Here is a 27,438-nt window from a genome sequence, read left to right as displayed (position 1 = left end):
TTTTGTCACTCAAAATTGTGGACATCTTGCATGGGACATATGTAGTAGCATTCTTTTGTGCATATACTCCCTTCATTTCACAAAATTTGTCTTATTTTATCATTTTTATTATTCTCATAAAGTTTGTCACAATTAGAATCTTGCCAAAAATATGAATTAAAATATCTCTCAATCTCCTTAATGAGAGACTTGTATTTTACTATATACGTCCATTTAATATTCCCTCTGTCCTATTAGAAATGAAACATTTTCCTTTTTGGTCTGTCCTATTAAAAATGAAACGTTTCTAAAAATAGAAATAATACTCTCTCTACTTTTTCTTCTCTCTTACTTTACTCTCTCTTCATTAACTCACAAAACAACACTATATAAAATCTTGTACCGAAAGTAAATGTTGCATATTTAGTGGGATGGAGGGAGTATAAAATAGTAAAACAATTTCTTAAAATATACGTCGGAATCAAATTGAGTCGAACTTTGCGGATAGAGGTGAAATGACGTTCATGAGTAGTGTCAGACCGATTAATAAACCAATAGACTCAAAACTAATGTCGGTTTTGCAGTCTTATTTTTAATTATTATTTTTAGGAAATATTCTTTAATCTTTTCTCTGATAGAGACAAAAATCCACGCGAACATGGGGCGCTGTGAATTATCACATGAATTCTCGTAAAAGCCCTCCTTTAAAAATCCTTTTCATTTTCAATATTTGTCTTCTTTTACACAATAAAAAAGGGAATAATAAAGGTTAAGATATTGAATACTCCCTTGAAATAAAAATACATAGGTAATCAATACATATTCAATGGTGTTCAATTCCCTTGAAAAAATTTTAAACCTCATATTTCAAGGCTGCTTCCTCATTAATATCCTCCAATCCTATAATAATTCTTATTCAATTACTAATACACAACGACTCATTTAGTCACAATTCATAATTTATGTCGTTAAAGAACAAAATCGAATCAAAAATTTGAAAACACAACTGTAAAATGCTTTAAAGGCAAGTGGCGATTTTATAAACGCCGTTGTAACACACTCTCCACAGACCAGAGTCCACTTCCAAATTCCAATCCTCACTAAAACTACTCTCATTTCGCTTCTGCGCTTTGTCTGAAAAAGGGCAAAAGAAAAAGCCGGCGGAAGAAAGAATTCAGCTCTACTTTCCTCCCAGCTTTGCTAACCTCCGCCAATTTCACTATCAATTACTGAATTGAAAATGCCAATCAAGACTGAATCCGCTACTCCGCCGCCGAGGATCGGAAAGATCGGGCCTTACACGGTGTTCGTGACGCCGAATGATGGGCCCAGGCGCGAATCTCCAGCTCCGGTTCAGGCTCCCTCGCCGCCGGCGGTGATGGCCCCGCCTGCCCAATTCTACAAAGAAAAGCCTTCTTCTTTTGCTTTCTTCTGGGACGCTGTAGCCAGGGTTCAAAATGGTATCTTTTTCACCTTCCCCTTTTTGGAGCCTTATTTCTAATTTAATTTTGCAATTATGATTTACTCATATGCATTGATAATTTTGAGAGGGAAAGATTTGGGCTTTGATTTGATTTATTTTTGCAGCTCATGCGAGTTTGGACGAGCATGTGGCACACTGGTTTGGCTTGAATCAGTCAAAATATCAGTGGGCATTGGATGATTACTATGAAAGCAATGGAAAGGTGACTTTTTTTGTTTGTGTGAGGGTTTCATGGCTATTAGTACTACTATTTTTTCTACCATAGTGAGATGAGATTTGCGGTTTGTGTTTGGGATTTTGTTGCTTTTGGATTTGTTGGGTGTTTTCCCAGCAACTAGATGCCTCTAAATAAGTTTTTTACTCAATCAAAAGGGGAAAGTTTTGATTTTTATTCTTGTGATGGATGAAAGGTTAGTTCTTTAGAATAATGGGGTGGGATTGAGTTGATTGGATAAGGAGGCTATATTATCAGGCACTTGACTGAAAGATTAGAGAGGGAAACTCGAAATGTTCGGATAAAGGTGGAAAAAGACTACACTTAGAGATCATTCACACCATAGAAAAGGTAGCTTATTTGCATAAACGGGTGAGTAGTAGTATATTTTACAAGCTAAAGCATAAAAGATTAAGAGGGTGTGGTTGTAGAACATAAGTTATGACAAATCATGTTCCTGATTGTCATTCTTGTAGATAATAATCAACTTATTTTGGAGGGATAAACTGTTTAGTGATGTTCACATTTGCAATACTGGCTGAGTAAGATGATGCTTAGACTGTGTATGTGTTGCTTCTTGTATAAATTTTGCTCTCATTTTATCAGAATTTATCGACTCAAATCTATTTTTGAAGTGAACGTTCTCTTTTCCCTTTTCCGGGTCTTCCTTTGCAAGTGTGGTTAGCTTTTTTTTAAGGGGATACATTCAATCTCTTACTGCCACTCGTGGTTATACTATAGTCTATACGCAAACATATTGGCCAAGGATTACCTAAACACATTGACCAGTTCCCTTGTATCTTGTTAGGTAAAAGAATTTATGGTGATAAAAAGAAAAGGAGATTGGAATGAATTTTGATTTTTTTGGCCTACAACTTCGGGTCAATATTTGGTCTATGTTGTGTAACTGAGTAAAGTCGCTTCTTAAGAGTGCGGGTGGAGGATCATATACGATCCTCTCTACTGCTCGAGCATATATTCCTGCCCCTACTATGTTGGATCACTCATATCTTGTGTTAACGCAATAACAAAGTTGATGTTTCAAAGATTCAACTCCAACTCTGACATGAACATATATTTGTTGTGTTGTAACTGCATCCAAAAATTCTCACCTTTTGTCACGTGTCAATTGCAGAGTCAGAATGAAGCGAAACCACAGGTTAAACCGAACAAAATTCAGAATGTGTGATGCGCTAACAAGCAGGTAATATTTCCATTACTTTTCCCCTTGAGGTTCTACTAAACTTGCTCCTGATCTTCGAATTAAATTGTTACAGCGAAGAGCAGATATCATTTTGAGATTAGTCAAAATTTGGGATACCAAATAGCAGATTGACCAGTGTGGGGAAATTCTTGCAATGTGTACTACTAGTCTACAATATGGCCGTTATGCTCATGATCGAGCTAACCTATCTACGCGATATTGTGGTGTTTACAGCAGAAGCAAAACTGTTATAGCTTGTTTGTACTATTAATTTGTGTTGTAAAACAAATACTGCTAAAATTTGGCAATTTTTCAATACCAGAAGGGGTATCAAGTGCCTGGTTTTTTGTTCACTTTGTACCTTCCATTTCTTCTTCAGAGTTTTTTATATGCATATTCAAGTCTGTTGTTGTACTCTCTTCTTTTTACACGTAATTTGCGTGAAAACCAATCTGTTCAACGCGCTTACGATATCAATTTTAAGTTTTCACCTAAAAGTTAAAACAGGCACAACGCTTCAAGGGTTTTGTCTTTCGATATTTTTCATTTTCAGAAAATATCAAAGCGCGGGTAAAGTTTAAGGAGTATTTTTGTAAACTGCACTTTTATCATTTTTAATTTAATGACTTGTTTTGAAAAATATTTTGTTAGATATCCACACAACCATGTCTCTTCCATTAAATAGTGGTCTCATCTCACTTTTTAGCACATTATTTGCTTACGTATGAGTAGAAATTTTAGTAGTACTAGTATGAGTTTGTATAAAAAATAGAACTTTATAAATAAAATTCAATTTTTTATAATTAAAAATGATTTTATAATGACAAAACTATTTTATGTATTACTACGAAAAAGTTCATCACATAATTACAATTTAGCTTTTGGAATAAAACATAAATTATCTGTTAATGGATAATAATGGTAATGAAATAATGATAACAAAGATCATCATCACCAAAACCCTTGCTTTCCAAGCCAACCAAACCAGAGTCTGTTTTTGTCTCTCCTTTACTAGAAATTCATGAATCAGGAAAAAAAAACCAGTCTTCTACCAGCTTTTTTCCATTTGAGTATTTTATCGAGGCAGATTTTTGTAACAAAAACTGTTTTCGAACCACAAATTTAGAAACTATGTTTCACTATGCCACATACATAGTCTTGGCATGGAGAAATCACTATGATATTCTACACAAATTTATTAACCTGTGTTGACAGCTCATTGCACATATAGAAAAGAAATTCGAAGTTAAGCAGTCATGTACTGACAAATCTTGAACTCCAACAAACTGTAATACCCACAGACATACATAACAATGGAACAGCTACGATGATTCACACTTGCTGCGTCGTCTATGAGGCACGAAATTAGATTATGCATGTGAACTGCCACGATGTACAGAACTAGAAACACAATGAATACAAAAGAGACGAGTGCAGCAGCAGTGAACTAAGAGGTATCTGTACATTGTTTGAGAGTGTAACCAAACATATAGCTAGACGGCAGGTATGTTGGCAAAGGAGAAACCTTTGTAACCTTTGTATGCATAGTAAGCAATCCGTGTATAGTAGAATCCAGGAAGGAATAAAATTCCACCCAGTATGGCAAAAAATGTCCCTGCATATACAGCATTGTGCCAAAAATAGGTTACTAACGAGCCAATGGCAAAGTATACATCCTACAGTGGAGTACAAAGAAAAATATACACTGATACAATACAATACAATAAACAGATCAGAAACTTGGCCTACATAGTCTCTCCATCAACCAACATGAAGTATGGAGGCAAAAATGATTACAGCGTTGGATGGAGAACAATCAAGGCTGCTACACCAGTCGTCACTTGATAGCAATGGAGATAGACATAATTTTTGCTCGATAGTTGGATATTAATCATGATACTAACATATAAGCAGTTTCTAATCTTATGATGCAATGTCCAATCACGATCTACAGATATCTCACTTCTTGTCTTATCAATGTTTCGAGAATAGCCCCGAACAGTATATCAAACCTAGACGAGTTTCAAGATTCTATAGTTGACAGCTTGAAATATCCACAATAAGGAAGAGATAAAAATATCACTTTGAACTTAACGAATCATGTCTCTAAACCTCTTCCACAGAGAAACACTAACAATTAGCAGATCTATCAGTAATCGATGGAAAATTTTTCCATATTGCAATCCATTCATAATGAGATAGACATAATTTTTGCTTGATAGTTAGATAGTAGTAATAATCATAATAAAAACATAAGCAGTTTCTAATCTTATGCTGCAATGTCCAATCAACAATCTACAGATCTCTCACCTTTGTCTTAACAATGTTTCGAGAATAGCTCCGTACAGAAGATCAAACCTAGATATGTTTCAAGATTCTATTGTTGATAACTTGACATATCCACAAAAAGGAAGAGAGCAAAATATCACTCTGAACTCATAGAACCATGTCTTTAAATCTCACACTAATAATGAGGTGATCTATCAGTAGAGTTTTCCATATTGCAATCTATTCAACTCACATTCTTTTCTGTTTGCTCAAATCACCCTGCTTAACTGAACAAGAGCAAATTTTAATCATACGTAACAAACTGAACTAATCCACTCCACGCTCCAACAATATTATATGAAAATAATAAAACCCTAAACAATTTCTGAATCAACCTAAAAACCCAATTGATAAAAAAAAACCCCTAGATTCTCCAATTGACAGCTCAAAAAAAGGGGGAAAACGAAAAGAAAAACAGTTTAGCTGAGAGAAGCGTGGGCAAATAAATTGAGAGGCCGGGGAGCAAGAATACCGTGAGCGCGGTCTCCGCCGACTTTATTAACGGCCATTACGGCGCCGAGGACGATTCCGAGCACGCCGAAGACGAGGAGGGAGAGGGCGAGTGCGATCTCCTTGATGGGGGGCTTGTTGTTCACACTGTATGAGGTTCCCATCATTATGTCCTCGTCGGAAATCGAGAATGTGTGGTCCACATATGCCATCGCTAGTTTCGACAGATTTCTTCAAAATGTTCTCTTTTTCTTTCCTTTATCTTCAGTAACTAGATTGGATTCCAAGAAACGGGAAAAACTGACGAAAATAAGAAGATACTAAGCTTGATTGAAAAGGGGAGCTGTGAAAATGGTGACCTTAAGGATTAACAGTGGGCGATCGATACCGTGCGTGGAGAAGAAGGGATTTTGGGGTTTTAATGAATTTTTTCAATTGGACTTTTTCAATATTTTGATTTTTCTCCAAACATAAACATTTTGATTTTTCTCGATACTTCGGCAATTAGTTTTGAGTTTTTAATTAGCTTAAGTAATTGACCTTCTGGAAGTAATACTGGCATAAAAATGTATTTTCGACATTATATTAATTAAAAAAATAATTAGTAATATCAAAAAATATTAAAGTGATTTCACGTACTTCATCAAAATCATCACACATTTCTATTTCCGTTCGTCCAACAAAATTTGTCATATTTAACTTTTTTATTATTTTTAATAGTGAATCTCATATTTTACTAACTTATTTTCACTCGTGTTTTATTAGTCCATAAAAGTATAACTCATGTTACACTAACTTTTACAACTCACTTCCATTATATGTATTAAATCTCGTATCCAGTCAAAATATGATAAAATTTAAGGGATCAGAGGGAGTAGTGCCTAAAATATTTTGTCATTTTTTTGTTTATGTTATGAGGGAGATTTCTTATTTATGTTTTGCGTGAAATAAAAAAGTACTCCATCGTAAAAATTATAAAATGTAAATAGCAAATACTCACTCTAAGAGCAAATACTCCTTTTTGTTTTGATGGAGACTTATTGTATTTTAAGAATTCGTTTACAAGAATTTATCGGGGATAAAGGGAGTATAAAAATTAAGTCCATCTTGATAATTATAAAATGTAATAGTAATATAGTACTTAGTTATAGGGATGTCAATCGGGCTAATCCATTCAGGTTCGGGCCAGCCCATTCGGGTTGTCGGGCTGTTTGGGTGCAGGCCATTCGGGTTATGGATTTTTCGGGTCATAAATTTTCAACCCTAACCCTAACCCGTCGGGTTTTGGGCTAACCCATCGGGCTATTCGGGCCTAAAAGCTTTCGAAAATAATCTCTTGTATCAAAATTTTCTTCTATAAAATGATTTTAAATTTTAGATACTTTTTTCTTTTTAGTTTAGAATTATATAAAATCTTTAAATTTTCATAGTTTTCTTCAATAATACTTGAAAAGAAGCCTTTCATCTCGATCAACTACAATATAAATTAAAGCTTGTGTTCGTGTCATTATTATGACATTGTTCGTAACTAATTCTTTATGAAAAATAAAAATCACATCTTACATAAATCATTATTAAAATGATAAATATATTAAGATTTTGATTGGTTAGTTCTTAATTTTGTCTTGATTGGCTTTGGTGGTGGTAAGACACTAGTGGCAGATGATGGGACGATGCAATAATGAGTTGAGATGAAACTTGAAAGCTGATATTGTGGAATCGAGTGGAAAAGTGTAGAATGGAGATTGAATAAGACTAATGATTGTGTAGAATGAAGATTGAGGATTCAAAAATATAAAAAAACCCCTAAAACTTAATATTTTATAATTAGAACTCACAACCCATCGGGCTGACCCGCAACCCGTTCGGGCCAACCCGTTTAACCCGTCAACCCATTCGAGTCAACCCGTTTAGCCCGTTTTGTATTCGGGTAATAAAATTACAACCCTAACCCGCTCATATTACCGGATTGTTCGGGCCGGCCCACGAGTTTCGGATTGAATTGACATCCCTACTTAGTTACATGCAATCATCTGTCTGTAATCATAAATTAGCATTTATGAAAAGTAATTGTATAAGATTTCTTTAACGAGGTTTTAAATTGTACAGATAAAAATTGAGTCAATCACAACAACTCAATTTAATAAGGTCTAATATTAATTGATCTAAGGTGTTCAATTATTATTGGATTAACCTGATAATGACATAACCCAATAAAATCTAAAATGAATTCAATATACTACTAAAAAAATTTCGATCTAAATACAAACTTGACCAGCTACCTTCAAATACAAATACAACTCGTACCACAATTATATTATGATAATGGGGTCCTATTCTAATGCTTATAGCACCCTAATCTAAAATCAAGACAAAATCTCCATCCTTGAATTTTAAAATGAGTGGATGAGATTAAAGCTCACAAAATCTCAATAAATAGTAGACAAAATATCAACAAAAGGGTAATATCGTCATTATGTTATCATATGATAATTTTCGTGAGTGTTTTTTTATATCAACATTGTGTATTACAAATATCAACAATACGACATTAGAATATCAACACAAGGACAAGAAAATATCAACACATTTTTATTGAGATTGGACATGCATAATATTGAGATTTTGCCTACAATATATTGAGATTTTTTGTTGCATTTGTTGAAAATAGCTGCTTATCAACATATACGAAAATTGAAATATAATTTATCAAATTTCATCACCCGAACATCGTCGGAACATATGCAATTGAGATCTCGTTGGAATCCTTATTAAATTATCTTTAATTTGATATATTTTTTGCGAAAAAATAATTTAAATTGAGAGAGTTACGTAAATTTAAAGATTTGAGATGATTTTGAGGAGAGAGAAAGTAGTTAGTTATAATTACTACATATAGGATTTGACATTAATACCCTTTTAATTTAATTAATAATTATTTAAATTTAAAATATATTACACTTAACATTATATTAACCACAAAATCTTCTAATCTAATAGTTGAAAATTGATCTCAATTTGGGATTGTTAATTAGTTAGCAATTGATTACATCCTATGATAATGACCAAAATAAGATTTATATGATGACAAATGATATTATATTATTAAACATGTCTTACACGATTAAACCAAATTTTAAAAATAAGATTTATATGATGACAAATGATATTATATTATTAAACATGTCTTACACGATTAAACCAAATTTTAAATCTAATTTATACGATAAAATCCAATTTAGACAATTTAAACTTGATTCATAACCAAAAGAATGAAATTAAAGTATAACTTTTAATAAAAAAGGATAATTAAAATAATTAAATAATCATACTCATACCTGTCATATAAAGTCTCACATATTTGTAATTCGGTTCGTTCACAAAAATTAGTCTAATGCCAAAAATAGAAAGTTTCTCCCAATTTATTACCACTATTATTCATCGGTGACCACTTTTTATCTTTCTGTCTCCTATTTTACTTATTTTTTTAAAAACTCTTTTTCTTACTTATTCTATCTATTTTATCTCTTTTTGTTTCATTTATTTATTAAATATTGCATTAAAATTGTAACAATTGGTTGATGCTATTGCCAAAGTCTGTTTTCAATCTCAATCTCTTTTACCGTAAAAATAACTTAATTCCCCCAGCATGTAGGGCAGACGTTCGAGTCATTAACAAGATAGATAAAGTACTATTTCCATCATCCCATAAAAATATGATTTTGCGAATGATACTGATTTTAGTATGGAATTGATAAAGTAGAATGGAGACAAAAAGAAAAAAAAATAACTAGAATATTGTTAGTGGAGAATGAAATTAATAGAGAAAAATTTGCTAAAAATATAAATAAATTAGTAGTAATTTTATATGACAAAAAAAATATTTAAAAAAAGACTATTTAACAAAAAATAAGTAGACAAATAAATTCAAAATCTTAATTAAACTAACTAAATCGGCAAACATAATTACATAAGTAGAGATTGCGACAGAAAAATTCTTGCATAGAGCGTTACAGTTGTAGTCATGTACCAGCATTGAACTGGACCTGGTGTTCATATATTGCTCTATTTGTCAATCTTTATGCTTCTCCTATTTGTTTTATACCAAGTGTTGCCGGCCGAGAAGCGCTGCCTCTTTTAAATAACAACATTAAATCTTTCGATAATCACACGCATTCCCAATTTCGATAATCCCACGCATTCCCAATTTCGATTATACCCATGTTTTTATTACTTCGCGCAAACAAGAATAGGAGATAAATAAATAAATAAATAAGATGAAGATTGAATTTTTGCTGGAGTAGAGTCGGATGCATGCAAAGGGTTTTGATGAGAACGATGCCCCGTGTAACAGTTGAAGGTATGAATTCCATATGAGTTTTCAATTTTACGCAGCCATTTTTCATTTTTACAAGCTTAGTGATACGAGTTCTTGATATTGCTGTCGAACTGTTTGATGGATTGCCGCCAAGAAACCCAAAGCTAGAAATGAAACCTCTGCTTTAAATTTATAACTGTAGGAAATTGATTTTGTTATTTGTCATAATTGTAAAGATTTTGTTATTTGTCATGTGAAAGCAGTGGTTTAACTTTAAGCTGATTATTGTAAAGATTTTAGTTTGAAATTTTGTAATGGATGGATGCAGTGAGCACTCCACCATCAGCTGCTCTTGGCATAGAGAGTTCCCCTTCAAAACATGCTTCTTTACCTCTCTTCATATTCCTTGGTGGGATCATACTACTCCTTTTGCTCATCTTAATATTCATTTCTCGGAAAGTGATCAAGCCCGCAAAATTCAGATCCCTCGTTGCTCGGGCAGTAAACCGGCCAGGTTTGGTCTTTGATAGTTTTTTAGAGAATCCTGTTTAGTCAATTCAAGTCATGTTCTCTCATTGTGGCCTTTGTTTCATGTGCTTCAGTAACAAGAGATATTCTAAGTGGAAATCTCCGTACGATTAGCTATTTCAACTTGGAGACACTGAAGAAGGCTACCAAGAACTTCAATCAGTTGAATCTTCTTGGAAGAGGTGGATTTGGACCTGTCTACTTGGTAAGGGGTTGGAATTATAGGAGTTGTGCCCTTACATGTTTTTGTGATTCCAATTATCTATCTTGTTTTGTTATTTGAAGGGAAAGCTGGACGATGGAAGGCTGGTCGCAGTAAAAAAGCTGGCAGTCGAGAAATCACAGCAGGGTGAATCGCAATTCCTCTCTGAGGTGAGGATGATCACAAGCATACAGCACAAGAATCTCGTTCGCCTTCTGGGTTGCTGTTCTGATGGGACTCAACGGCTTCTTGTTTATGAGTACATGAAGAACAGGAGTTTAGACCTTATCGTTTATGGTAACACATTAACCTATAACTTTGCTCTTGTGCTCAAATCAAGAAAAATTGCACGACATAAGTTATTTTTTCGTGTGATTTGTGTATGCAGGGAAAAATGACATTTTTTTGAACTGGGGTACTCGATTTCAAATAATTCTCGGGGTTGCTCGAGGACTGCAGTATCTGCATGAAGATTCGCACATCAGAATCATACACAGGGACATTAAAGCGAGCAACATTCTCCTTGATGATAGATTTCAACCTAGGATAGGCGACTTTGGCCTCGCAAGGTTTTTCCCAGAGGATCAAGCTTATCTCAGCACCGCGTTCGCAGGAACCTTGTAAGTAATTCTCTCCCGTGCAAGTAAACTAGGATATATCTTCGTGTAAAGAATAACTTTATAGTGACTCTACTCATATTAGAATCGCTGAAAAATTGGATGAAATACGATTAAGAATTGGGAAAACAGATTGATAACCATGACTGTGTTTTGCATCTTTTCTGCAGAGGATATACTGCACCAGAGTATGCCATCAGAGGCGAGCTGACTGAAAAGGCTGACATATACAGCTTCGGAGTTCTGGTGCTTGAAATTATCAGCTGCAGAAGAAATACTGACCTAACCTTGCCATCAGAGATGCAATACCTTCCAGAATATGTAACTTAAAATCCTACTCATTTTCTTGATTTTGTTTCTAATCCACGAGTGAAACTCACTACATCCGCTCTTTTTGGTGCACGTTATCCCATTAGGCATGGAAGCTATACGAGAGGTCCATGCTAACTGATCTCATAGATCCAAGAATACGCGAAGATGGCTTCGTTGAGAAGGATGTGCTGCATGCCATTAGAGTAGCTTTCCTATGCCTGCAGCCTCAAGGAAATCAAAGGCCACCAATGTCTGAAATCGTAGCAATCCTAACTTGCAAGGTTGAATTGGAGACGATGCCTGCGAAACCTGCCTTCTTGGAGAGAAAGAAGAGGAATGATGAGAAGATTTCATGGGACTCAATATCAGAGCCTTTCCCTTCTCCTTTAAGGAGCGACTCTCCTACCTTCCCTCGGCATCTAAAGTAAGATTTTGCCAAGCAATTTTTCGAGCAATATGCAGAAACCGTATTTTGTTATTTATTCATTTGGCTATTTGTTACATTCAAAACATCAACATTTGTTATGTAGATAAATAAACTCATGGTACTATAATTCTTCTCCTCTTCCAGATTGAAATCAGTGACCATTTTGAAACTGTATTTATCAATAAATACAACAAAATAATTGGCTACTTATGTGTATATGTTCACCCCCATTGCACATGGGATGGGCCACAAATACTATATCTGATACCCAAATTCACTTTTACACAATTTTCATAATATTTGATAATTCTTCATATTTGCACATATGTATGTAGGGATATATTCAGATTCATAAGCTAAATGATGTTAAAGATCAAAACATTTATAGTCCATTGGATCTTGTAATGTAACCGTTAGATTAATGCCACGTGTCATCTAATAATATAGATTATTAGTCAAATAATGTAACTTAGCTAATAATGTACTATTTTAGTACAATAATGTAGCATTTTAGTCTAATAATGTAGCTCGGCTGATAATGTAGCATCTTGGGTTAATAATGTAGTTTATCACAACTATCCAATCTCAGGATCCAAAGGCTGAGATTTGTTTTGACTTTTAATAGAATTTCACTTATTGACCTTAATGCGCTCCGATGTATGCATATGCAAGTGAAAGTGACTGGTATTAAGAAAAAAGGTAGGACAAAAAAGTGTGTGCATGCATGAGATGGGATGAATGATTTTGCTGGAACCACCCAACTTATAGTTAATAAAATTTGCCTTTTTTACTCTGCTTTTGGTTGGCCAAAGTAAAAGTCTGCATTTAATTAATATTTTCTGCTGCAATTCAATGCCATTTCCTATATCAGGTTACTAGTCCCATCAACACATAATTAATAACGGATCTAAACTAACTCATATAAAATGCTTTATTTTTTGCTGCTGTTCACACGGACACACTTGTATCTGTGTGAGACTTCAATTATCTACATCATATTAGCAACAAAATACATAGAAATGACTAGAGAAGATAAAGATGTATATACCCTAATTAGGAGCTTTTTTTTCAAATTTGAGAACACTTCATTTTAATGATGTAATAACAAATCACATAATCTTTCTCACCTAAAGTAAAATTAACTGAAAAAAGAATTGATTGGCACTTGTTGATCAAAGAGATAGATACACATTATATGTACGGATACAAAATACATCATCATTTTCCAGCAATATCATCACCTAATTAAACATACATAAAACTAGAGAAATATAGGAAAATAACAATCTTCTAAGCAAAAAAAGACCTGTGGATTAAGATAGTTAGAGTAGAGAATTGTAGGGTTTAATTCTACTTGTTGTGAAGAGGGTTTGCTCCGGTTGGAACAAGGCGCTTCTGGTCGCCATAGGCGACATTCGGGGATGAGTATCTGGAGAAATGCAGCCTTACTGAGGTGCTTGTCCTCTCTCTAGAAGATTGTAGATGATTGATTGGATGAGCAGCAGCAGCAGCCATAAGTGTTGAGGTGGTGATGAGAATGTGATGATGGAAGAGAAGAAGGAGAAGGAGAGAAGCCTTCATTGTAAAAAATGTGAGCTGAAAATGAAACAAATATGGGATTATAACATGTTTGAAAGTGACCAATTTATTAGTGAGCAAAAGGAAACAAGTATTTGCAGGTTTGAAGGCATTTATTGAAGACAGTGGAGATTTCTGATGCATCGACATCTACCATATCAGAAATCTCTCACCAAACTGCATTTATTGCCTTGTAATTTCCATTGGTCGTCAAATCTAAAGGGATAAAGGAAAAACACTTTTCTTTGGGTGAAAGAAATAGAAAGGATTCTGGAGAAATATGCATCTCCTTATTCACCTTTCCATTATCTTTATGCGACTATATATACTTATATGGGGGCGGACACTAAAATGAACATGATCGAGTAGGGGCTAAAATTTCAAAATCTTGGTAATGGGGGCTTTTATGTAATGATATGTAATAAATTTTGAACAGTTATAGAAAAAACTTTAAAAAATGAATTTAAATGGGTGTGAAGCCCCTTGCTCTCTCCATGTAGATGTAGGTAATGGTATAATATAATGTGTCTGTGTGTGCGCGCGGCAGCGTGCAGGCACCCAACGTTGAAAGGAATTTAGTTAAGAAAGCCTTTTCATTTCAATTCATTCTATTTTAAACAGTACAGTACTTACTACTTATAAATAACTTTTCAAGAAAATTAGAATGTACTAAGTATAATTATTAAAATTTGGAATGATAATAATAAAATAGTACTACCTCCTCCTTTGCAAAGAGTACGAATGATGAGTTCGATACGGATTTTTACAAATAAGAGGAAAAATAAGAGAGAGAAAGGATAGTGAAAACAATGTTAGTGGAGAGTGATGTTCACATTATTGTAATGATAGTTGTTAATGATAATGGTATAAGTTGTGAAAAAATAATGTGTAGGGGTAATATGTTGTTTGAATTTTCTAAAATTAGAAAGTTCATACTTTTTAAGGACGGACGAAAAAAAAATAGTTCACACTCCTGGGGGCGGAAGGAGTATATATTTTTGATTAACAACTTACTACCTCTGTTTTCTCATAACTGAAGCGGTTCTTTTTTTTTTCACCCGTTTTAAGAAAATCATAAATAGTTAGAATGAAGATAAAATATAGTAAAAGAGCAAATAACGTAGAGAAATGTCTTACCTACATTAATATCTTTCTTACTTTACTTGCTCTCCACTATATCTATTTATTATAATTTTTTTTAAAACAAGTGCAAAAAAGATGTGACTCAGCTATGAGGTAAACCAAGGTTAAGTAAGAGCATCCACAATAGCGGACGAACGCACGCCCTAGTGGCTCGGGCGCTGCGCTCGTCCGTCCAGCTAGCGTGTGACGGATGAGAGCGACGGACGAGCGGTTGTTTGCTATTGTGCTAACGTGATCGGCTAGCGGTTTTTTGATTTTTTTTTTCAAACTTTATATATACGGCTCGTTGCACTTCATTTCATTCGCACCACTTGTGTTAACGAATTTCTCTACCTTCTCTCTTCATTTCTCATCTGATCTGTGGATAAAAAAAATGGCTAGTGATGGTGATGCTAACGACGCGCGGCGAATTAATGAGAGTTGTGGGCCTATACATCCGCAGAGATAAATCGGTTAATACAACAACACTTGTAGCAGCAGCAGCAGCCGACGGTCCCTCGTCCCATCCATCATCGAGTTGTAGTCCCCCTGGACCACGTCGGTGCCCACTTGTATGACGACCACTTCGCTGAGCAGCCGCGGTTTGGTGAGACCTTTTCTGGCAGCATTTTAGGATGCTCTGGCCGGTATTTATGAATATCGTGAACGCTTTAGAGCGTCGGTACAAGTACTTCCGGTTCAGGGAGGATGTGAGTGGCAAACCCGGTCACTCACCCATAATGAAATTGTTATTGCACTTTCTCCATCCGTATTCGTGTCGAATTTTTAATTACGTATTTGTGAATTTGTGCATATGTTATACTGGCTAGGGTGTCGGCTAGTCCTAGTGCTAGGCTATTAGAGCATCTCCAATGCTACATAGGCCAGCCAATAGGCCAAGCAATAGGCTAGCCATTCTCTCCTCTGCCACGTCGGCCAACACTAAAAAAATCTACCTGCCACATCAGATTTAGGCCGACCATAGGCCAGCCGCAATAAAAATAATTCAAAATATACTACATTTACGGAATTAAAATTACGATTAAATTATGGAATTAAATTTACGACACATATACGGGAAAATTAATCCATTCCATTTAAAAAAAGTACAAAGATTTAAAAAAAGGGCTTCCACACACAAGCCCCGCCACTCTCTACTCCTCATCGCCGTCGCCGTCGCCGCCGCAAGCAGCCGCTGCCGCCACCCGTGGTATCTAAGCCCACGTCGGAACCCCCTAGCCGTGCCCTCGCGACATCCAAATCAACCCGCATGCTCTCGAGCATCGAGTGAAGAAACATCTTCTCCATGGGGTCGGTGGCGGTCCTCCAATCTTGGAAGACCTTGTACATCCTGAGCCCGCGTTTGGTTACGCGAATGGAGAGTGTACTCGAGTGGGGCGGCGGGTGGGAGGGCGGAGGACTGGACCTCGCGGGGCGATAGGGGTGATCCGCCCCTCGCAGCCCGTTGCGCCCGCTTCTGTCCAACCGGGCGGGGGCGACCAGCAAATGAAGGAGGGGATGGAAACTCCTCAGCATCCGGGGGAGGTCGTGGGATCCGCGGCTGCTGCCGCTGTAGTCACCGGTATAGTTCGGTCTCGCTTCTTCGGCCACCCGGCGTGGCCGCACCCCGCACGGAACTTCTCGGAGTCCTTCGGCAACAAAAAGCACTCACGTGAAGTGGAACTCCTTGTATGTCCCCGCCAAGGGGAACCGACTCTCGGCTATCCTCCGGGCGTCCTCCTCATTACGCCCACCCGGTGAGGCGACGGAGGGCGTTGGCGCCCAATGCCGAAAAACGGCCGACCGTGGCCCCGATGCGCTCCCCACCCCTTGGGACCTCCTCCCGAAGTCCTTTCCGTGCGGGCAATGCCTCTGCGGGCAGCTCTAATCTTCACCCACATGTTGACGACCCGCTGGTTGTTCGCAACTAGCGGATCGTCGCACACCTTCAACCACCCCCTGGCCACCCCAGCGTACTCATCCTCCGTCCACTTCCTCCGGCCGGGGGTGTCGTCAACAACGGGCTGCGACGACTCGCCGACCGCGCCTTGGCCTTCCCCCTCGTCTTCTTCTTCTTCTTCGCCGCGGCCCGTCCCGCTGGAACGGAGTGTCCGGATCGCCGAGATCGATCCCCATGTCATGCAATAACAAAAGGTCATCGCCAGTGAATTGCGTCTCCACGGGGTCGACGTGTGGGACGAAGCCGTCAAAAAATCCATAGAGGGACGATAGACCGTGTCCCCCCTCCCCCGGTGACCCCTGCATCCCTCCCCGCCACATCATCCCCATCATCTCTCGCTGCAAGCATTCGGCTGCTGCATTCTGGGGCATACCTCCCCACCCGCCACTCCCCGCCCCCCGCCCGGCATCCCCCACCGCATACTCCCCCCCGGCATACCCCCCTGGTTCCCCCCCCCGCAATCCCCGGCGCACCGGCCATCATCCCCATCAACCGCCCCCAAGGGACGTTAAACCCGGGCCCCATCTTTCCACGCCCATCTCGCCCGCCCCATCCGGATCCCAGCAGTACGTGGGAGTTCCGAGATCCACTCGTCACCGGACCGGACTCGTTGTTGTGATCCATCGCTCGATGATGCTCTTGTACGAAAGTTAGAGAGAGAGAAAACTCGTTAAAACAAGTGGTGCAAATGAAAATGAAACGAAAATCGCGTTTATATAGGTTTTTTTTTTTTTTTAAAAAAAAAAATTAAATTCGGGAGTTGGCCGGTCGCTAGTCGCCGATCGGGCCGCCACAATGGCGGCAAGCGCATCGGCCATCGCCAGCCGAAGGATCGGCCAGCCCACGCCGATCGGCTCGCCAATTTCCGGCTAGCCGCCTCCTATGGTTCGGCTAGCCGACCAGCTGGGCCGACGCGAATCGGCCTAGCTTGGTCGCTAGCCGACCATTGGAGATGCTCTTACTTGTGCAATGGTTAGTCCTAGTGATGTGGAAGGTTGTGATTAGTCTTAGTGACATGCAAGAATGTGTTTTTGGTTAGTCCTACTGCTAGGCTATTGGTTAGTCCGTACTATTGCGGATGCTCTAAGGAGTACTCCCTCCGTCCTATAATAATAGTCACATTTTGCTATTTCGGTCTGTTCCACAATAATAGTCACATTTCATTTTTACCATAAATGGTAAGTAGGTTCTACGTTCCACTAACTCACTTCACTTACATTTTATTATAAAATCAATATAAAAAAGTGGATCTCATATTCCACTAATTTTTTCAACTCACTAGTACTATTCTTTACCTTTCTTAAAACTCGTGTTCATACTTAATGTGACTCCTATTGTGGGACGGATGAAGTATATCTAATTTGTAATTTTAATAAATATTACTACTCCGTTCCACAAGAATATACACTATTTTCTTTTTAGTTCGTCCACTATTTTCTTTAATAAGGTGGGACACACTCTCCACTAACAATACTTTACTTACTTTTTCTACATACATTTGCTTACTTTATCATTTTTGCATTAAAACCATGCCGTCCTCAAAGTGTATATTCTTTGGAGACGAAGTGAGTAAAAATTTACTAAAAAAATTATTTTAATTAATTCTCGGTGATTAATATAAATTAAAAAATCAGAGTAATAAGTTTCATTAATATTTCCAAATGCATGATATTTGTTATTAAAAATTACTGCACCATAATCTTAAATCATAATTTGAGAAATTATAATCTCCCATAACAATATTTTGTTTTCATTACTAAAAGATTATTGAATTAAATTTGTATTAGTTGATAATTTTCTGCCAAGCTAACTGCAAATCTTTTCCAAAACTCAAGAGCTCAACAAATCCATAAGCGTGAATCCAAAACCTAGACGATGTGAAATGTAGTTGAGATATTCGATTTTTACGAAATGAAAAACCAGTAAATAAAAACCGAAATTTCGAAACAGCAATGTGAAAAAACCATGGTAGCTTCGTCCTTGCACTTCACCAGAAACAAGCTCCTAACTTTCTCTCTCCTCGTCCTCCTCTCTCTTCTCTGCTTCCTCCTCTTCAACAGAAGCCCTCTCGATCCCAAACTCAGAGATCTCAGCCTCATCTCCCAATTCCCCGCCCCTCTCCTTGACTCGAGATCCCCTCTCTCCCACGACGAATTCGATGATACCAAACAACCCACTTCAATTTCATTTGATATCCAAGAGAAAACGGCGCCCCTTTCATCAAAATCTGATCTTGATGATGAACCTTCAGAGCCATCAATTTCTTCAAATGAGGAAAATGAAGTTCCCACCTCATCAAAATCGAATCTTGACGACAAATCTCCTCAGAATGCTTCAGAGCCTTTGGATCCATTGGAGACGGACGAGGAAAAGACAGCTCTCATTACACCGGAGTCCAATTCCGATGACAGAAACAGCACGGAATTGGAAGAATCTGGTCCAAAGGTGGAGTCTTTGGAGGAGACCGGTGGTTTAATTGATAATGCGGTGGCGGAAAAGCTGAGGAATTGTGATATGTACAGTGGGAAATGGGTGAAAGATGAAGGGTATCCGCTGTATAGAGCGGGTTCTTGTCCCTACGTGGATGAGGCTTTCGATTGTCAGAGCAATGGGAGGCCGGATTTTGGGTATACACAATGGAGGTGGAAACCGCATGGATGTGAACTTCCCAGGTTTATCTCTCTTTTGAGGGTTTGAGAAATAGCAATACAGTGTGATGATGTGTTGGTTTTTGTTTGCTGATATAAGCTAGTTTATGGTGATTTGTTTGTTTGCCTCTAATATGTTAATTTGGTTAATCCAATGGCTTGGATATTTTGGTGAAAAATGCAAACAAGTTGTTTTTTTTATACTTAATGTTGCAGTGTTGGCATTGCTTAATTCCTACTCTGGAATTTGAAGATTTGGATTAGAGGTTGGAGTCAATTGTTGTGTTGCCATTTTTGGTATATACTTGGTGAAGTAAGCTTTACTCAAAATTGGTGATAGTGATAAATTAAGTAGTTGACACATTTATCTAGAGTGCTACCAATTCTTCATAATCTGATCAGCATTTAAATTTTTTAGTTGGGTACAACAGTCAAAATTTTGGAGGCAGTAATATTAGGAAGGACTGTTTAAATAAAATGAAGATGTTGGCATGAAAGTGTGAATCTTGGTTATATTTTCCAGTTAGAAGTTGCAAGAAGTAGAATGATAGTATGAAATGAAGCTCCTTTAGTGAATTTCTTTAGCAACAGGATTATGGTTCAGGTAGACTTGAAATTGTACTTATGTGTGCTTGCTGTTGTCTGATCATGTGTTTTGCCATTCACGCGCCTTGTTTTAGCGATGCCTATTTATATGGAAAGCTTGTGACTTTGTAGGTTTAGCGCGACAGACTTCTTGGTGAGACTGAGAGGAAAGAGGCTTATGCTGGTGGGAGACTCTATGAACCGTAACCAGTTTGAATCTCTGCTGTGTCTTCTGCGTGAAGGGCTTCCGGATAAGTCCAAAATGTATGAAACTCATGGATATAAAATAACTAAAGGAAGAGGCTATTTCATGTTCAAATTTGAGGTAAATCTGAGCAGGTCATTCTTCGTGTCATCGCTATTGAAAATACTTATGATGGCTGTTGAACTGGTTCTTGCAGGATTACAACTGCACTGTGGAATTTGTTCGGTCCCACTTCCTTGTCAGGGAAGGGGTTCGTGTCAATGCACAAGGAAGTTCCAATCCTACTCTATCCATCGACCGCATTGACAAGACAGCTGCTCGTTGGCTGAGAGCAGACATACTCGTGTTCAACACGGGGCACTGGTGGACCCATGGAAAGACGTCTAGGGGGTATGTGAGACGATACTTCCCCACCAAATTACGTTTATATTCATGAATATCACTCCCATTGCTGCAGGAAAAACTACTACAAAGAAGGCGATTACGTCTACCCTAAATTTGATGCTGTGGAAGCATATAGAAGAGCCATCAGGACTTGGGCAACGTGGATCAAGAAAAACATGAGCCGCGAAAAGCTGGTTTTTTATCGTGGATACTCGTCTGCTCACTTCAGGTACAACTTTCCCAACTCTGTTATGCTTTATTTTATCTATCATTGCTTTCAATTCTTGGACCACATTTCCTTCATTGTTAGATAAACAAACTATACTTTCTAGCGTGTTAGGAGATTTTCGATCTTGTTCAAATGCTTGCATTTTTTAACTACAGAGGTGGAGACTGGGATTCTGGTGGATCGTGCAACGGAGAGACTGAACCGGTAGTGCAAGGGGCAATCATCGATAGCTACCCTCAGAAGATGACGATTGTGGAGGAAATCCTCAAGGAAACGAGGGTGCAGGCAGTGCTTCTGAACGTTACACGCCTGACCAATTTCCGCAAGGATGGACACCCCTCCGTCTATGGAAAGAACGTGACTCAATTGAAGAAGGTATCTACGAGAAGGCAAGACTGTAGCCACTGGTGTCTTCCTGGAGTGCCCGATGCCTGGAACGAGTTCATCTATGCTACATTGGTAGCCAGACAGACATAGTCACTAAAATCGTGTAGCCATTTAAAGTTAATTGGTGGAGTCGTCCTTGAAAATGTAATTGATGGTGAGCATTGAGCAATGCAAAAGGTAAGAGAAGCAAAAAATGTACTATATTCATATTTGTATTTATTTAGTTTGTTTATAAAAAAAGCCTAAACATAAATCATGTCCGAATTGGACGATGATTTCTACTTTGTTCTGAGTTTTCTAATGATTGTAGAAATGAGCATAAATCAACAAAATAAGTCAGAACCGAACAAAACATTTGTAATTCGGTAAACTGAACCAAACAAAAGATTCTTAACTGTAACAGTAAAAAAGAACAACGAAAAACTTGAAAGGAAGATCTTATAAAGTAGTTTCTTGATTTCTGTTGTAGGATGCATCTGCAACGGCGCCAGATCAGACGGGCTGTCTCGTTCCGAACTGCCATCAGAACGCCATTGCGTCTCACTGCAGAGGGCTGACAACCGCGGAGATCACATCTCTGTCTGACGGGATGACGCGCCCACACACGTGGCACGATATGGAGTGCGCGGTGAAGTGGACGTCGTTTTGACCATTGGAATTTTAATTTTTTTAATAAAATAAAAAAATATCAATAAAATCGGAAATAATAGAAATTTCCTACTTCCACAAATATTACTGTTTATTATCGTTAAATCAATTTTTAATTTTTTTTTCCATTTTAAACCCCTAATACATTCATAAATCATCTATAAAACCTCAAGCAGTCCCCTATGCAAGGGTGTGGTGGCACCGCTAAGCGAGCGCATATACCGTCGGGCACTTGCACGCGATGTTGCCGCCACGTACAACTCCAAGAAGATCTAGTCGAACACATTTGGACGAGATTTGGCAACGAGTAGGTGATTCCACAAAAATTATGTATTTCATCACTTTCACTAAATTGTAATTTTAGCATTTCAATGTCATTTTAATTTTATTTTTAATATAACGTCTTTTTAATATAGATGTCATTTTTAAAAGTTTAATAGGAGTATATTTTTCATTGAAATTAAATTGGTTTATGCAAAAATAAAATAAAGAAGAAATGAAATAGTGAAACCCATAAATAGTTAATGAGTGAACTATAAAAATGGTTCATGGACTATAGGTTTTTCTTGCCAATAGTCTGGAGACTTTAAAAATATCTCCAGACATCTCTGGACTAAGGGTTTTATCTAAAAAATTGTCCTTTTGGCTTTTTTTGAACAGAAAATGCCCTTTTAGGGTGCTGGACAATTTGGTCTTTTTACACTTTTAACTTTTTTCAGTGATGTACTAAATCTGATATTATTTCAAAATTACTCCCTCCGTCCCAGTTTAAGAGTCACATTTTTCCATAAAAGTCCGTCCCAGTTTAAGAGTCACATTTAGAATTTTCCATATTTGGTCATACAATTTTACCCCATTGTTCATCAAAATTATATCAAAATGTCATTATCTACATAAAAAGAAACCAAATCAAAAATAAAAAACTTAACCTACCCCAACCCCCCTAACCCCACCCTCATTTGACTTTCATCTCTCTCTCTCTCTCTCTTTCCACCTTCCCGTCTCTCTTTATTCCTAATTGAATGAACCTTAATCGACGCCTCCTATAATCGCCTCTCTAAATCCTCCATTACTCCATCACCGTTCCCTTCTCATGGCCGATGAATGGGATGCAACGCCGGAGTTTGAATCGTTGCCATCTTTCGATACACCACCCGAAACCCTAATCGTCCCAAATACACCACCGACAGTCATTGACTGGTGGAAAATCGAACGAGCGGTCGATTAGTACCACCGATCGGGAAATCCACGACCGTTTTGGGGCGTTGACGGGTCTGAAACGCTTCCACAATCTGAGGTCATCGACGAATCTGAAATTCTTCCACCAGCTGAGGTCTTCGACGGATCTGAAACCCAACCACCGTCTGAGGGCTTTCACGGATCTGAACGTCAACCACCGTTCCAACCCCATGACGACTCTGAAACGCAGGCAACATCCCTGCCCTTTGATGACTCTGAAACTCAGCCACCGTCCCACCCCTTTGACGACTCTGAAGCTCAACCACCGTCTTCATTAAAGGTGGATAAGATTCTCATCGCTGAAAGCTTGGAGTTTATACTCAATGATTCATGTCCTCCATTTCCTCGACATAATTCCACGAAGAATGTTCGAGAATGCATTATGCATGTACTTGACGAGCTCTTTGAGGAATAAGGTCAAGCTATTTTCCTTTTAAGTAGCTCGACAAGTCTTGGTTAATGACGATGAAAGATGGATATAAATAGAATCTGTCAAGACGATTCGATTGGAATATCCTAGAGTGACAGAATGTTTTGAGGATCTTTTGATCACTCAAATAGTTTCTGACACACAAGTCATCGCCTAAAGTAATAAGAAATGACTACAAGAAGGTTTAACTGAAAAGTAGAAAATCTTCAGAATAATAGTCGTTATATTACTGTTAGAGGAAAGTAACATGATAGATGACGAATTCATAAAGGCTGCATTTTCTTAAGTCCTAGTTCATTTGAACAAAAGACTACATATGGAAATGGGAGAGCCTGAATTGTCGTCAAAGTTTGTTTAAAGCGAGAAAAGATGCTTTGTGAGTTGGATTGACCTATTTTATAGAAGGACAATGACTTACATGACAATGCAACTTCTAAGTAAGAGATCTTGATCCAGTTAGGTTTTTGTTGCAGTGGGAGCTATTAATGCTCAAATATTGTTTTATGGTTAATGCTTAAGGCAACATAGTATTAAAATAATATAAGTGCGACAAGGTTGAGTATTCAACAACACATCAACTTCTTAATCATTGAATGATAAGGTATTTATGGCTCTTAGTCATAAGGCCAAGAAAATACTTAGCAATTGTTCGAACTGATCTAAACTATCAAGATTTTAACATTTCGTTAAATAGCTTGAGAGTTGAGAAAGTCTATTTGATGCACTATGAGTTAGAATCATTTGATTTTTCAAGAGATTCAGAATACTTATAGAAGTGCAACATAGAAAGACTAGCAAGTCTCAATGGTTTACACCATAAGGAGACGAGCAAAGGGTTATGATCAGTAGTGGGAGTCTAATCTCCATTAACGAATCCAAGCATTCATCTAATGAATGGGATAGTTATGTAAGAAGGAATCGAAGTCTTTCTAAGACAAGTTTGATTAAGTGATGAGTTGTGCTCATTAAGATCTTATCATTGATGGGATAAACATTAAAGAAACTACCAACATCATTACCTTCTACAAAACACGAGTTGTGGACTAGAGCGTCTCTAGTCTAGCACATCTCAAGGTGTAATATTGTTCCAACACGTGTTGGAAAAGTGTCCAAGAAATTGGAGTTGTGTACTGAGGCATGTTTTAAGGTTTGTCCCAAATGATGTAAGATTATAAGTTCTGTAATCTTCAAAGATATAATTCTTGTATGAAGATCATGAGATGAACTACAAGCCTAACAACGTGATGACTCTCAAAATAAAGAGAGAGATATCAGATTTTCCACATTACCAAGAAGTCATACCATTAGAAACTTTTGCACTAATAAAATCAACTTCAGTACCTAAGATTGTAAGAACCATGTCGTAGTGGGAGCGTTCCACTGGAACACAACAAGTTCATGGGTCTAAGAGTGTCGTAAGACTCAGTCTTAGATTAACTTGAATATAATCCCTTTAACTACAATGTAGTATTGGTTAATTTGGATAATCATCTTTGAAAAGGTGATAGGTTCCATATTACAATCTATGATAGACAACATATTTTACAAGACTTGTAATACTACCTACAGGCTGTGTCAGTCAGTGGGAGCAAGTATCTTTACAAGTGTAAATGTGGATCTCAAATGGCTAGACAATGACAATGGGTTATGCTCAAAGAGAATTATCTTCTCGCTATCGTTGTGCCAGGATTTATTCGATCATATTGTCTATTAGAACTTACATAAATTAGAATGTATGTATTATGATTGTCAAGACAGCCTTCTATAAATAGAAGTCTTGAGGAAATCATCTACTAGAACATTCTAATGGATATGTAATTAAGGGCAAGAAACGCATGATTGGAAGCTAATATAGACCTTCGTGGTCTTAGGCAAGCATCTAAATCAGAGTATATGTGTTTTATCGAAATTGTCAAATATTTAGAATTTGACTTGTGTCCTTAACAGTGCATTACATATGGTATTATTGGTACTCTACGATGATGAAATCTACAAAAGTTGCAAACAAATAAGATTGGCATCTGGCATAGGAAACTGGTTGTCTGCCCATTTTAAGATAAAGGATTTAAGAGAAACTAATTACATTCTTAGCATCTAAGTCCTTTTAAGATTGCTAGAAAGAATGTTGAGATTCTCTTAGGAATCTTATATCTACACATTGCTTGGAACATTTTAGCATTAGAAAATCCATGAAAAGGTTTATACCTTTCAAGATGGAATTGTCTTGTCTCTAATCAAGTGTCGTTTGACGCTTAGTGAGATCAAGAATTATGAGACTAGTTTCGGAGATAGTTGTCTCATGTATGCTATAATGTGTACTAAGTTTTGATATTAGTTGTGCTTATGCATGACAAGTATATATCATATTAACCATGACAAAGGACTTTGATTGAGGTAAAGAGTATACCATAGTGCTTGAGAAAGACTAATTGCTATATTCTAGTTTACCAGTCATTCATGTAATGTCCTTGGGGTTACACTGACTTAGTTTTATGACTAATCAGTGATCGAGTAAGTCATCCTCTGAAAATGTGTTTACCTTAGGAGTATCCTCCTAATAGCTTTAATCGTAAGTTTGAGTATGCCTATGAGTATTACGTTTGGTTGTGATTACTCTAGTGAAGGCTAACTCAAGGGACACACGAGCTAATAAAGCTAAGCAATCACATAGAGAGATGAAATTAATTAAAAGATCAAGTACGCAACAAAGACATTATGGTGGAAAAGATATGATCAGAGAACAACCAAACAGATTTTTCACATAAAATGCCTTTGTGGCAACATGTTCAAACATGATGTGAAATGAATGGTGGTTCGATATATCTAGTACCAAGACCTGCTTTGTGTATAAGTGGGAGAGTTTTTGGCAGTAGGTATACTCGAAAGCATGTTTTGAGTATAAGTGGGAGATTGTTAGGTTTGGTATACTGAAAAGGTGGGAGATTGTTAGGTTTGGTATACTGAAAAGCATGTTTCGAGCATGTTTCGCTCGAATAGAATCTTGCTTGTATACGTAAAACTCTATAATCCACTTTTAACCCGATTCAGTATTATTCGAGCAGTTTCGCACGAATATAATCAGTATATTATTACATTGTGTTTGCTTGTGCATTTAGAAGATGTTTTATAAACATTTGAATGTATAAGAAGCAAACAAAGTCTAAGTCTTTTGCTTAGTAGACTGGTTGTGGGCGTCGTCCACTTTAAGGTAACACAGTCGGTTCTATGCAATGCTTTGCAAAAGACAAAGAAGAATTTCAAAACCCAGATAGGCTTAGACTACCTATCGTGAAACTGAAGCGTTGGGTTATGAGAGTTTCTCCTTCCTGGGTCAGGCTATTATCATTCCTGTTTTTAGACCATTTCCCCCCCCCCCCGGACTTCGTCCAGCTTATTCCTCCTCTTTTCTTTTTCTTTTTTTTTTTTTTTTTTTAAAAAAAAAAATTTCCTCTGGGCTTTGTCCAGCTTATTCCTCCATTTCTCCTTTCTTCTGGACTTCGTCCAGCTTATAACGCCTTTCCCTGGACTTCGTCCAGCTTATACCTTCATAACCCAATTCCTAATTTTTCTCCTTCATAGCTCTTCTCCCTAAGCATTCAGTGGTGGCCCTTAAACATGTGTTAGCTCAAAGTTATCTGAGGTTTATAACTCACTATATAGTGGGGCTTCACAACTAAGTAAGTAGAGGCATTCTCCGTCGTTCTTGCTTCATTCAAATTAACTAGGCTTATTTAAGGAAAAAGCTTCTAAGTTGAAATGCCTCCTATCTTCAGTTACTTTCACTAAGGGGATCATGTCGTATTATATCCACTGGCTCATGTGACAACACTTAAGACTAACAGACTCTTAATATGCAACACGGGTAATGCATTGACTCCTCTCCCCCTCCCACTTCACTCAAGCTTGTCCCTAAGCCATCGTCGTGAAGGGGGGAACAGAGAGATCAATGCAAAATAATAAA

General features: G+C 37.4%; 4 protein-coding genes across 5 annotated transcripts; 3 read left to right on the top strand and 1 right to left on the bottom strand.

Annotated features, from left to right (window-relative positions):
- Positions 1-982: 982 nt before the first annotated feature.
- LOC125192647 lies at positions 983-3,233 on the top strand. Its single transcript, XM_048090269.1, has 4 exons — positions 983-1,439; positions 1,567-1,664; positions 2,812-2,880; positions 2,954-3,233. Exons 1-3 carry the CDS (start codon positions 1,220-1,222, stop codon positions 2,863-2,865), a joined length of 372 nt encoding a protein of 123 aa, XP_047946226.1. The 5' UTR covers positions 983-1,219; the 3' UTR covers positions 2,866-2,880; positions 2,954-3,233.
- Positions 3,234-4,106: 873 nt separating this feature from the next.
- LOC125192130 (transmembrane protein 230-like) lies at positions 4,107-6,102 on the bottom strand. Its single transcript, XM_048089603.1, has 2 exons — positions 5,681-6,102; positions 4,107-4,495 (listed from the first exon to the last, which is right to left on the bottom strand). Exons 1-2 carry the CDS (start codon positions 5,868-5,870, stop codon positions 4,374-4,376), a joined length of 312 nt encoding a protein of 103 aa, XP_047945560.1. The 5' UTR covers positions 5,871-6,102; the 3' UTR covers positions 4,107-4,373.
- Positions 6,103-10,294: 4,192 nt separating this feature from the next.
- Positions 10,295-12,272, top strand: LOC125197459 (cold-responsive protein kinase 1-like). The gene is made up of 6 exons (XM_048096198.1): positions 10,295-10,490; positions 10,579-10,709; positions 10,790-11,003; positions 11,095-11,326; positions 11,494-11,644; positions 11,740-12,272. The coding sequence occupies exons 1-6, from the start codon at positions 10,295-10,297 to the stop codon at positions 12,061-12,063; spliced, it is 1,248 nt and encodes a 415-aa protein (XP_047952155.1). The 3' UTR covers positions 12,064-12,272.
- A 6,304-nt stretch (positions 12,273-18,576) lies between these two features.
- On the top strand, positions 18,577-21,836 carry LOC125191897 (protein trichome birefringence-like 5). 2 transcript variants are annotated; one of them, XR_007171273.1, is made up of 6 exons: positions 18,577-19,394; positions 20,088-20,280; positions 20,357-20,550; positions 20,618-20,773; positions 20,929-21,337; positions 21,630-21,836. XR_007171273.1 is itself a non-coding variant. In XM_048089322.1 (5 exons), exons 1-5 carry the CDS (start codon positions 18,688-18,690, stop codon positions 21,248-21,250), a joined length of 1,572 nt encoding a protein of 523 aa, XP_047945279.1. In that variant the 5' UTR covers positions 18,577-18,687; the 3' UTR covers positions 21,251-21,444. The 2 variants fall into 2 exon arrangements, 1 of the variants encoding a protein (XP_047945279.1); XM_048089322.1 differs by lacking the exon at positions 21,630-21,836 and having other exon boundaries at positions 20,929-21,444.
- The last annotated feature ends 5,602 nt before the right edge of the window (positions 21,837-27,438 follow it).

This window comes from Salvia hispanica, chromosome 6, assembly GCF_023119035.1.
Source record: "Salvia hispanica cultivar TCC Black 2014 chromosome 6, UniMelb_Shisp_WGS_1.0, whole genome shotgun sequence".
NCBI lineage: Eukaryota > Viridiplantae > Streptophyta > Magnoliopsida > Lamiales > Lamiaceae > Salvia > Salvia hispanica.
This window is presented reverse-complemented; position numbering and strand designations above follow the sequence as displayed.